Source organism: Mobula hypostoma, chromosome 10, assembly GCF_963921235.1.
Source record: "Mobula hypostoma chromosome 10, sMobHyp1.1, whole genome shotgun sequence".
NCBI lineage: Eukaryota > Metazoa > Chordata > Chondrichthyes > Myliobatiformes > Myliobatidae > Mobula > Mobula hypostoma.
The window spans coordinates 26,439,453-26,452,420 of record NC_086106.1 but is presented as its reverse complement, the minus strand read 5'-3'; the positions used below and the strand labels follow the sequence as shown (position 1 = coordinate 26,452,420).

Sequence of the window (12,968 nt, the reverse complement as noted above, 5' to 3'; positions counted from 1 at the left end):
CTCCCCTCCCCACACCCTCTCCCCCTACCCACACCCTCTCCCCCACCATCACCCTCTACCTCTCTCCCCTACCCACACCCTCTCCCCCACCATCACCCTCTACCTCTCTCCCCTCCCCACACCCTCTCCCCCCTCCCCTCCCCCTCCCCACACCCTCTCCCCCACCATCACCCTCTACCTCTCTCCCCTCCCCACACCCTCTCCCCCATCACCCTCCCCACACCCTCTCCACCTCTCCCCCTCCCCACACACTCTCCTCCCTCTCCCCTCCCCACACCCTCTCCCCCCTCCCCTCCCCCTCTCCACACCCTCTCCCCCTACCATCACCCTCTACCTCTCTCCCCTCCCCACACCCTCTCCCACACCCTCTCCACCTCTCCCCCTCCCCACACACTCTCCTCCCTCTCCCCTCCCCACACCCTCTCCCTCCTCCCCTCCCCCTCTCCACACCCTCTCCCCCACCATCACCCTCTACCTCTCCCCCTCCCCACACGCTCTCCTCCCTCTCCCCTCCCCACACACTCTCCCCCTCCCCTCCCCCTCTCCACACCCTCTCCCCCATCACCCTCTACCTCTCTCCCCTCCCCACACCCTCTCCCCCATCACCCTCCCCACACCCTCTCCACCTCTCCCCCTCCCCACACGCTCTCCTCCCTCTCCCCTCCCCACACACTCTCCCCCTCCCCTCCCCCTCTCCACACCCTCTCCCCCTACCATCACCCTCTACCTCTCTCCCCTCCCCACACCCTCTCCCCCATCACCCTCCCCACACCCTCTCCACCTCTCCACCTCCCCACACGCTCTCCTCCCTCTCCCCTCCCCACACCCTCTCCCCCCTCCCCTCCCCCTCTCCACACCCTCTCCCCCTCTCCCCTCCCCACACCCTCTCTCCCTCCCCACACCCTCTCCCCCACCATCACCCTCTACCTCTCTCCCCTCCCCACACCCTCTCCCCCATCACCCTCCCCACACCCTCTCCCCCATCACCCTCTCCACACCCTCTCCACCTCTCCCCCTCCCCACACCCTCTCCCCCCTCCCCTCCCCCTCCCCACACCCTCTCCCCCATCACCCTCCCCACACCCTCTCCACCTCTCCCCCTCCCCACACGCTCTCCTCCCTCTCCCCTCCCCACACCCTCTCCCCCCTCCCCTCCCCCTCTCCACACCCTCTCCCCCTCTCCCCTCCCCACACCCTCTCTCCCTCCCCACACCCTCTCCCCCACCATCACCCTCTACCTCTCTCCCCTCCCCACACCCTCTCCCCCATCACCCTCCCCACACCCTCTCCCCCATCACCCTCTCCACACCCTCTCCACCTCTCCCCTCCCCACTCCATCTCCCCCATCACCCTCCCCACACCCTCTCCCCATCACCCTCCCCACACGCTCTCCTCCCTCTCCCCTCCCCACACCCTCTCCCCCTACCCTCACCCTGTCCCTCTCTCCCCTCCCCATCACCCTCTCCACACCCTCTCCACCTTTCCCCTCCCCAAACCATCTCCCCCATCACCCTCCCCACACCCTCTCCCCCATCACCCTCCCCACACGCTCTCCTCCTTCTCCCCTCCCCACACCCTCTCCCCCTCTCCTCTCCCCACACCTTCTCCTCCCTCCCCCTCTCCACACCCTCTCCCCCTCTCCCCTCCCCACACCCTCTCCCCATCACCATCTCCACACCCTCTCCACCTCTCCCCTCCCCACACCCTCTGCCCCTCTCCCCTCCACACACCCTCTCCCCATCACCCTCCCCACACCCTCTCCACCTCTCCCCCTCCCCTCACCCTCTCCACCTCTCCCCCCTCACACCCTCTCCTCCCACACACTCCCCACACCCTCTCCCCCTACCATCACCCTCTCCCTCTCTCCCGCTCCCCACATCCTCTACCTCTCTCCCCTCCCCACACCCACTCACCCCTCCCCACACCCTCTCATCTCTCCCCTCCCCACACCCTCTCCCCCCTCTCCCTCCCCACACCCTCTCCCCATCTCCCCCTCCCCACACCCTATTCTCCCTCCCCCTCTTAACACCCACTCCCTCTCTCCCCTCACCACATCCTCTCCCTCTCATGCCCTCCCCACACCCTCTACCCCCACCCTCCCGACACCCTCTCCCTCTCTCCCCCTCCCAATAACCTCTCCCTCTCTCCCCTCCCCACACCCTCTCTCTCTTTCCCCTCCGCACACCCTCTCCTCTCTCCCCCTCCCCACACCCTATTCTCCCTCCCCCTCTTAACACCCTCTCCCTCTCTCCCCTCACCACATCCTCTCCCTCTCATGCCCTCCCCACACCCTCTACCCCCACCCTCCCGACACCCTCTCCCTCTCTCCCCCTCCCAATAACCTCTCCCTCTCTCCCCTCCCCACACCCTCTCCCCATCTCCCCTCCCAACACCCCCTCCCTCTCTCCCCATCCCGACACCATCTCCTCTCTCCCCCTCCCCACACCCTCTCCTCCCTCCCCTCCCCACCCCATCTCCTCTCTCCCCCTCCCCACACCTTCACCCTCTCTCCCCTCCCCACACCCTCTCCCCCCTCCCCACACCCACTCCCCCTCCCCACACCCCCGCCCCCTCTCCCCTCCCCACACCCTCGCCCTCTCTCCCCTCCCCACACCCTCTCCCCCTCTCCCCTCCCCACACCCTCTCCTTCCCCCCTCCCCACACCCTCGCCCCCCCTCCCCTCCCCACACCCTCGCCCTCTCTCCCCTCCCCACACCCTCTCCCCCTCCCCTCCCCACACCCTCTCCTTCCCCCCTCCCCACACACACTCCTCTCTCCCCCTCCCCACACCTTCTCCCGCTCTCCCCTCCCCACAGCCTCTCCCCCTCTCCCTCTCCCCACACCCTCTCCCTCTCTCCCACTCCCCACTCCCTCTCCCCCTCCCCTCCTCACACCCTCTCCCTCTCTCCCCTCCCCACACCCTCTCCCCCTCTCCTCCTCCCCACACCCTATCCCTCTCTCCCCTCCCCACACCCTCTCCCCCTCTAACCCTCCCCACACCCTCTCCCTCACCCCTCCTCACACACACTCCTCTCTCCCCCTCCCCACACCTTCTCACCCTCTCCCCTCCCCACAGCCTCTCCTCCCTCCCCTTCCCCACACCCTCTACCCCTCTTTCCTCCCCACATCCTCTCCCTCTCTCCCCTCCCCACCCCTCTCCGCTCTCCCCTCCCCACACCCTCTCCCCCTCCCCACACCCTCTCCTCACTCTCCCTCCCCACACCCTCTCCCCCTCCCCTCCCCACATCCTCTCCCTCTCCCCCCTCCTCACACCCTCTCCCTCTCTCCACCTCCCCACACCCTCTCCCTCCCTCCCCCTCCCCACACCCTCTCCTCTCTCCCCTTCCCCACACCCTTTGCCTCCCTCTCCCTCCCCACACCCTCTCCCCTTCGCCCCCTTCCCACACCCTCTCCTCTCTCCCCCTCCCCACACCCTCTCCCCCTCCCCCTCCCCACACCCTCTCCCTCTCACCCCGTCCCCACACCCACACCCTCTCCCTCTCTCCCCCTCCCCACACCCTCTCCCCTTCGCCCCCTCCCCACACCCTCTCCCTCTCACCCCGTCCCCACACCCTCTCCCTCTCTCCCCCTCCCGACATCCTTTCCTCCCTCCCCCTCCCCACACCCTCTCCTCACTCCCCTCCCCACACCCTCTCTGCCTCCCCCTCCCCCTCCCTCTCCCCACACTCTGTCCCCCTCTCACCCTCCCCACACCCTCTCCTCACTCCCCTCCCCACACCCTCTCCGCCTCTCCCTCCCCACACCCTCTCCTCACTCCCCTCCCAACACCCTCTCTGCCTCCCCCTCCCCACACCCTCTCCTCACTCCCCCTCCCCCTCCCCACACTCTCTCCCCTCTGCCCCTCCCCACACCCTCTCCTCACTCACCTCCCCACACCTTCTCCGCCTCTCCCTCCCCACACCCTCTCCTCACTCCCCTCCCCACACTCTCTCCCCCTCTCCCCCTCCCCACACCCTCTCCTCACTCCCCTCCCCACACCCTCTCCGCCTCTCCCTCCCCACACCCTCTCCTCACTCCCCTCCCAACACCCTCTCTGCCTCCCCCTCCCCACACCCTCTCCTCACTCCCCCTCCCCCTCCCCACACTCTCTCCCCCTCTCCCCCTCCCCACACCCTCTCCTCACTCCCCCTCCCCACACCCTCTCTGCCTCCCCCTCCCCACACCCTCTCCCCCATCACCCTCCCCACACCCTCTCCACCTCTCCCCCTCCCCACACACTCTCCTCCCTCTCCCCTCCCCACACGCTCTCCTCCCTCTCCCCTCCCCACACCGTCTCCCTCCTCCCCTCCCCCTCTCCACACCCTCTCCCCCTACCATCACCCTCTACCTCTCTCCCCTCCCCACACCCTCTCCCCCATCACCCTCCCCACACCCTCTCCACCTCTCCCCCTCCCCACACACTCTCCTCCCTCTCCCCTCCCCACACCCTCTCCCCCCTCCCATCCCCCTCTCCACACCCTCTCCCCCTACCATCACCCTCTACCTCTCTCCCCTCCCCACACCCTCTCCCCCTCCCCACACCCTCTCCCCCTCCCCACACCCTCTCTGCCTCCCCCTCCCCCTCCCTCTCCCCACACTCTGTCCCCCTCTCACCCTCCCCACACCCTCTCCTCACTCCCCTCCCCACACTCTCTCCCCCTCTCCCCCTCCCCACACCCTCTCCTCACTCCCCTCCCCACACCCTCTCCGCCTCTCCCTCCCCACACCCTCTCCTCACTCCCCTCCCAACACCCTCTCTGCCTCCCCCTCCCCACACCCTCTCCTCACTCCCCCTCCCCCTCCCCACACTCTCTCCCCCTCTCCCCCTCCCCACACCCTCTCCTCACTCCCCCTCCCAACACCCTCTCTGCCTCCCCCTCCCCACACCCTCTCCTCACTCCCCCTCCCCCTCCCCACACTCTCTCCCCCTCTCCCCCTCCCCACACCCTCTCCCCCATCACCCTCCCCACACCCTCTCCACCTCTCCCCCTCCCCACACACTCTCCTCCCTCTCCCCTCCCCACACGCTCTCCTCCCTCTCCCCTCCCCACACCGTCTCCCTCCTCCCCTCCCCCTCTCCACACCCTCTCCCCCTACCATCACCCTCTACCTCTCTCCCCTCCCCACACCCTCTCCCCCATCACCCTCCCCACACCCTCTCCACCTCTCCCCCTCCCCACACACTCTCCTCCCTCTCCCCTCCCCACACCCTCTCCCCCCTCCCATCCCCCTCTCCACACCCTCTCCCCCTACCATCACCCTCTACCTCTCTCCCCTCCCCACACCCTCTCCCCCTCCCCACACCCTCTCCCCCTCCCCACACCCTCTCCCTCCTCCCCTCCCCCTCCCCACACCCTCTCCCCCATCACCCTCCCCACACCCTCTCCACCTCTCCCCCTCCCCACACGCTCTCCTCCCTCTCCCCTCCCCACACCCTCTCACCCCTCCCTCTCCCCTCCCCACACCCTCTCCCCCCTCCCCTCCCCCTCTCCACACCCTCTCCCCCTCTCCCCTCCCCACACCCTCTCCCCCTCCCCACACCCTCTCCCCCACCATCACCCTCTACCTCTCTCCCCTCCCCACACCCTCTCCCCCATCACCCTCCCCACACCCTCTCCCCCATCACCCTCTCCACACCCTCTCCACCTCTCCCCTCCCCACTCCATCTCCCCCATCACCCTCCCCACACCCTCTCCCCATCACCCTCCCCACACGCTCTCCTCCCTCTCCCCTCCCCACACCCTCTCCCCCTACCATCACCCTCTACCTCTCTCCCCTCCCCATCACCCTCTCCACACCCTCTCCACCATTCCCCTCCCCACACCATCTCCCCCATCACCCTCCCCACACCCTCTCCCCCATCACCCTCCCCACACCCTCTCCACCTCTCCCCTCCCCACACCCTCTCCTCCCTCTCCCCTCCCCACACCCTCTCCCTCCTCCCCTCCCCCTCTCCACACCCTCTCCCCCTACCATCACCCTCTACCTCTCTCCCCTCCCCACACCCTCTCCCCCATCACCCTCTCCACACCCTCTCCACCTCTCCCCCTCCCCACACCCTCTCCCCCCTCCCCTCCCCCTCCCCACACCCTCTCCCCCTCTCCACACCCTCTCCCCCACCATCACCCTCTCCTCCCTCTCCCCTCCCCACACCCTCTCCCCCCTCCCCTCCCCCTCCCCACACCCTCTCCCCCTCTCCACACCCTCTCCCCCACCATCACCCTCTACCTCTCTCCCCTCCCCACACCCTCTCCCCCATCACCCTCCCCACACCCTCTCCACCTCTCTCCCTCCCCACACGCTCTCCTCCCTCTCCCTCCTCCCCTCCCCCTCTCCACACCCTCTCCACCTCTCCCCCTCTCCACACCCTCTCCCCCCTCCCCTCCCCACACCCTCTCCCCCTCCCCACACCCTCTCCCCCTCCCCTCCCCCTCTCCCCATCCCCTCCCCCTCTCCACACCCTCTCCCCCTACCATCACCCTCTACCTCTCTCCCCTCCCCACACCCTCTCCCCCATCACCCTCCCCACACCCTCTCCACCTCTCCCCCTCCCCACACGCTCTCCTCCCTCTCCCCTCCCCCTCCCCACACCCTCTCCCCCCTCCCCTCCCCACACCCTCTCCCCCTCCCCACACCCTCTCCCCCACCATCACCCTCTACCTCTCTCCCCTCCCCACACCCTCTCCCCCATCACCCTCCCCACACCCTCTCCACCTCTCCACCTCCCCACACGCTCTCCTCCCTCTCCCCTCCCCTCACCCTCTCCCCCCTCCCCTCCCCCTCTCCACACCCTCTCCCCCACCATCACCCTCTACCTCTCTCCCCTCCCCACACCCTCTCCCCCATCACCCTCCCCACACCCTCTCCACCTCTCCCCCTCCCCACACACTCTCCTCCCTCTCCCCTCCCCACACCCTCTCCCTCCTCCCCTCCCCCTCTCCACACCCTCTCCCCCTCCCCACACCCTCTCCACACCCTCTCCCCCATCACCCTCTCCACACCCTCTCCACCTCTCCCCCTCCCCACACACTCTCCCCCTCCCCTCCCCCTCTCCACACCCTCTCCCCCTACCATCACCCTCTACCTCTCTCCCCTCCCCACACCCTCTCCCCCATCACCCTCCCCACACCCTCTCCACCTCTCCCCCTCCCCACACACTCTCCTCCCTCTCCCCTCCCCACACCCTCTCCCCCCTCCCCTCCCCCTCTCCACACCCTCTCCCCCTACCATCACCCTCTACCTCTCTCCCCTCCCCACACCCTCTCCCCCATCACCCTCCCCACACCCTCTCCACCTCTCCCCCTCCCCACACGCTCTCCTCCCTCTCCCCTCCTCACACCCTCTCCCCCCTCCCCTCCCCCTCTCCACACCCTCTCCCCCTCTCCCCTCCCCACACCCTCTCTCCCTCCCCACACCCTCTCCCCCACCATCACCCTCTACCTCTCTCCCCTCCCCACACCCTCTCCCCCATCACCCTCCCCACACCCTCTCCCCCATCACCCTCTCCACACCCTCTCCACCTCTCCCCTCCCCACTCCATCTCCCCCATCACCCTCCCCACACCCTCTCCCCATCACCCTCCCCACACGCTCTCCTCCCTCTCCCCTCCCCACACCCTCTCCCCCTACCATCACCCTCTACCTCTCTCCCCTCCCCATCACCCTCTCCACACCCTCTCCACCTTTCCCCTCCCCAAACCATCTCCCCCATCACCCTCCCCACACCCTCTCCCCCATCACCCTCCCCACACGCTCTCCTCCTTCTCCCCTCCCCACACCCTCTCCCCCTCTCCTCTCCCCACACCTTCTCCTCCCTCCCCCTCTCCACACCCTCTCCCCCTCTCCCCTCCCCACACCCTCTCCCCCATCACCATCTCCACACCCTCTCCACCTCTCCCCTCCCCACACCCTCTGCCCCTCTCCCCTCCACACACCCTCTCCCCATCACCCTCCCCACACCCTCTCCACCTCTCCCCCTCCCCTCACCCTCTCCACCTCTCCCCCCTCACACCCTCTCCTCCCACACACTCCCCACACCCTCTCCCCCTACCATCACCCTCTCCCTCTCTCCCGCTCCCCACATCCTCTACCTCTCTCCCCTCCCCACACCCACTCATCCCTCCCCACACCCTCTCATCTCTCCCCTCCCCACACCCTCTCCCCCCTCTCCCTCCCCACACCCTCTCCCCATCTCCCCCTCCCCACACCCTATTCTCCCTCCCCCTCTTAACACCCTCTCCCTCTCTCCCCTCACCACATCCTCTCCCTCTCATGCCCTCCCCACACCCTCTACCCCCACCCTCCCGACACCCTCTCCCTCTCTCCCCCTCCCAATAACCTCTCCCTCTCTCCCCTCCCCACACCCTCTCTCTCTTTCCCCTCCGCACACCCTCTCCTCTCTCCCCTTCCCCACACCCTATTCTCCCTCCCCCTCTTAACACCCTCTCCCTCTCTCCCCTCACCACATCCTCTCCCTCTCATGCCCTCCCCACACCCTCTACCCCCACCCTCCCGACACCCTCTCCCTCTCTCCCCCTCCCAATAACCTCTCCCTCTCTCCCCTCCCCACACCCTCTCCCCATCTCCCCTCCCAACACCCCCTCCCTCTCTCCCCATCCCGACACCATCTCCTCTCTCCCCCTCCCCACACCCTCTCCTCCCTCCCCTCCCCACCCCATCTCCTCTCTCCCCCTCCCCACACCTTCACCCTCTCTCCCCTCCCCACACCCTCTCCCCCCTCCCCACACCCTCTCCCCCTCCCCACACCCCCGCCCCCTCTCCCCTCCCCACACCCTCGCCCTCTCTCCCCTCCCCACACCCTCTCCCCCTCTCCCCTCCCCACACCCTCTCCTTCCCCCCTCCCCACACCCTCGCCCCCCCTCCCCTCCCCACACCCTCGCCCTCTCTCCCCTCCCCACACCCTCTCCCCCTCCCCTCCCCACACCCTCTCCTTCCCCCCTCCCCACACACACTCCTCTCTCCCCCTCCCCACACCTTCTCCCGCTCTCCCCTCCCCACAGCCTCTCCCCCTCTCCCTCTCCCCACACCCTCTCCCTCTCTCCCACTCCCCACTCCCTCTCCCCCTCCCCTCCTCACATCCTCTCCCTCTCTCCCCTCCCCACACCCTCTCCCCCTCTCCTCCTCCCCACACCCTATCCCTCTCTCCCCTCCCCACACCCTCTCCCTCACCCCTCCTCACACACACTCCTCTCTCCCCCTCCCCACACCTTCTCACCCTCTCCCCTCCCCACAGCCTCTCCTCCCTCCCCTTCCCCACACCCTCTACCCCTCTTTCCTCCCCACATCCTCTCCCTCTCTCCCCTCCCCACCCCTCTCCGCTCTCCCCTCCCCACACCCTCTCCCCCTCCCCACACCCTCTCCTCACTCTCCCTCCCCACACCCTCTCCCCCTCCCCTCCCCACATCCTCTCCCTCTCCCCCCTCCTCACACCCTCTCCCTCTCTCCACCTCCCCACACCCTCTCCCTCCCTCCCCCTCCCCACACCCTCTCCTCTCTCCCCTTCCCCACACCCTTTGCCTCCCTCTCCCTCCCCACACCCTCTCCCCTTCGCCCCCTTCCCACAGCCTCTCCTCTCTCCCCCTCCCCACACCCTCTCCCCCTCCCCCTCCCCACACCCTCTCCCTCTCACCCCGTCCCCACACCCACACCCTCTCCCTCTCTCCCCCTCCCCACACCCTCTCCCCTTCGCCCCCTCCCCACACCCTCTCCCTCTCACCCCGTCCCCACACCCTCTCCCTCTCTCCCCCTCCCGACATCCTTTCCTCCCTCCCCCTCCCCACACCCTCTCCTCACTCCCCTCCCCACACCCTCTCTGCCTCCCCCTCCCCCTCCCTCTCCCCACACTCTGTCCCCCTCTCACCCTCCCCACACCCTCTCCTCACTCCCCTCCCCACACCCTCTCCGCCTCTCCCTCCCCACACCCTCTCCTCACTCCCCTCCCAACACCCTCTCTGCCTCCCCCTCCCCACACCCTCTCCTCACTCCCCCTCCCCCTCCCCACACTCTCTCCCCTCTGCCCCTCCCCACACCCTCTCCTCACTCCCCTCCCCACACCTTCTCCGCCTCTCCCTCCCCACACCCTCTCCTCACTCCCCTCCCCACACTCTCTCCCCCTCTCCCCCTCCCCACACCCTCTCCTCACTCCCCTCCCCACACCCTCTCCGCCTCTCCCTCCCCACACCCTCTCCTCACTCCCCCTCCCAACACCCTCTCTGCCTCCCCCTCCCCACACCCTCTCCTCACTCCCCCTCCCCCTCCCCACACTCTCTCCCCCTCTCCCCCTCCCCACACCCTCTCCTCACTCCCCTCCCCACACCTTCTCCTCACTCCCCCTCCCCCTCCCCACACTCTCTCCCCCTCTCCCCTTCCCCACACCCTCTCCTCACTCCCCTCCCCACACCCTCTCCGCCTCTCCCTCCCCACACCCTCTCCTCACTCCCCCTCCCCCTCCCCACACTCTCTCCCTCTGACACTGACTGAGGCTTCATCCCATTACTTGGTAGTGCTCTCCCAGTCTGTGCTCTCTGGGCTGTGGAGCGACCGAAGGCAGGGTGTCGGAGTGGGGGGAGACAAGAGGTGAGAGGGGCCGGAGATGACGGAGCTGTGGAGAACGTGGGATGTATGTCGGCGAGGGTGGGCGTGGGAGCGAGAGGACCGATGGGGGATGGAAAGGAGAGCGGCGAGCTGGGGGATGGAGAGATTACAATGATTGGGGAACGGAGGGAAACGAACAGCAAAATACCTCCTCATCCTCACCCTTTCCTCTCCACCTTCCCCTTCTCCTCCTCCCTTCCTTATCCTACCCTGCTCCTCCTCGTTATCCTCACCCCCTCCTCCCATCCCTGCACCTCACCGCCCCATCCTGAACACCACTAATGCCCCACCACCCTGCCTCCACTGCCAGGCCAGGTCCGAAGATGCCGCTGGGGCGCGAGCTCAAGATAGTGACTGCCGATCAGCTGTCGGAGAAACACCCCCTGGGGGAGGGGGGCTTTGGCCGGGTGGTCCGGACATTGTATCATCCCTGGGCCATGGAGGTTGCCATTAAGATGCTTCATGGGACATCCCAGAGGCTGGTGAGTGTGGCGGAGGTGGTGTTGGGAATCGCGGGGGCTGGGGAGAATGGGGGGGGGTGAAGCAGGGTGGAAGGGTAGGGAGGGGCCGAAGGTGGTGGTGGGAGGGAGGCGAGTTGTGGAGGGAGAGGTGGTGTAGGAGTTGAGCGAGGACCAGAGGGAAATGTTGCTGAGTGGGGAGATGGGGAGGGAGGAAGTGGTGGGGAGGGGGTGGGAGAAGTAAGGGGGTTAGAAAAAAGTTGGGAGGGGCGAAGTTGGAAGGGTGGAGGTGGAGAGGGAAGGGAGGGAGAGTCAGAGAGGAAGAAGGAGGGGAGTGACAGAGGAAGTGGCTGGAGGGAGGGGACACAGCAGGGAGGGGAGGAGGGATTGTTTGAGGAAGTGAGGCTTGACTGAGCGTGCGAGGGGTTCATCAAAGCTTACAAGCTGCTTCACACCCAGATACTGTACATATTTGCACTATCTCCAAAAACACACTCACTCACCAACGCACACTCACAGAATGTCACACTCACCCTACCGCAGACTCGGAGATAACGGAACGAACAAGTGACCTCTTCTGTCTCTCCCTCCATCCCTTCCCCATTACTCCACCTTCCTCCTCTGTCTGTAACCCTGCCTCCCTCCTCTTTCTCCCCATCCTTCCTTCCACTACTCCTTGCTACATCCTGCTTCTCTCACCCTGCCCTTCCACCCCTGCCTTCCTCCTTTCTCTCCCAACCTCTCCCCCACGTCCCCCTCTCCCCCTCCCTCCATTGCCCATCACCTCCTGCCACCTCCCTCACTTGCAACCCATTGCCCACTTTTCATTCTCCCTTCCCTCCTCTCTGCCCACGCTACTCTCTCACCCCTTGCCCTATATCTCATGCCACACCCTCCCTAACCCTCCTCCCTCTGCCGCTCCCCTCCATCGGTCCCCTCTGTCCACTCGCTAACCCTCCCCTATCCTCACCCCTCATTGTGACCCTGTACTCCTCCCTCCCCTCTACCTTCCCTCCTATCTGATCCTTCTCCTCCTCTCCCCTCTCCCTTCTCACTCCCCCTTAACCTTCTGCACTCTCACTTCCTCCACTTTCCCCCTCATCCTCTCCTCCCTCTCCTTTGTCCCACTCCTCTCGATATCCCCCTCTCTCACACCTCTCCTTGCCCCTTTTTGCACTCTTCCCAATCTCTTTCCCCTCCCCTTCGGTCCTTTCTTCCCTCCCCCTTCCCAATCTCTCTCTTCTCCCCACCCTCCTCATCTCTCTTCTTCTTTCCTTCTCTCTCCTCACTCTCCACCCATCATCCCATCCCTACATCCTCTCTCCCCGTGCCCTCTCTCCTCATCTCCTCTCTCCTCGAGCCCTCTCTCCCCATGCCCTTTCTTCCCGTCCCCTCTCCTTCTCTATGCTCTACCTCACCTTTCTACTTCAACCACCTCGCCCCTGCTATTCCCACACTCCCCCCTTCTCTCTTCTTCCCTTCATCTCTCCCCTACCCCATGCCCTCGGCTGTCCCAGTGAACAGGATGAGGACATTCTCCGGGAAGCGGAGCTCATGAGCAGCCTGCAGTTTCCCCATGTGGTCTCTCTTGTGGGCCTCTACTGCCACCCCGACGAGCCGCTTGGTATTGTGATGGAGTTCCTGCCCTTTGGCTCGCTGGCCTCCGTCCAGGAGCGGCTGAGCCTCCTGCCCGCCCTGCGCGTCCGGCTCATCCATGAGGTTGCACTGGGGATGAACTACCTCCACGGACTGGACCCTCCTCTCCTCCACCTCGACCTCAACCCTCGCAATGTCCTGCTGGACGGAGAGCTCCATGCCAAGGTGAGAGGCCCTTCTCCTTCCCAAAGTGACCATTTCTCCATGTGTGTCCCTTTTCTTTAAACATAATCTCATTTATT

General features: G+C 66.7%; 1 protein-coding gene across 3 annotated transcripts in view; it reads left to right on the top strand.

The window, feature by feature from the left end:
• Positions 1 to 12,968, top strand: part of ripk3 (receptor-interacting serine-threonine kinase 3) — a 66,379-nt gene that overhangs the window by 7,625 nt on the left and 45,786 nt on the right. For 2 of the 3 annotated variants that reach the window (XM_063060172.1, XM_063060171.1), the window contains exons 2-3: positions 10,923 to 11,094; positions 12,595 to 12,891. In XM_063060172.1, the coding sequence (XP_062916242.1) occupies positions 10,936 to 11,094; positions 12,595 to 12,891 (456 nt within the window). In that variant the 5' untranslated portion in view covers positions 10,923 to 10,935. Of the gene's footprint in view, positions 1 to 10,922; positions 11,095 to 12,587; positions 12,892 to 12,968 lie in introns of those variants that run through there. The other variant, XM_063060173.1, reaches the window with a different exon arrangement.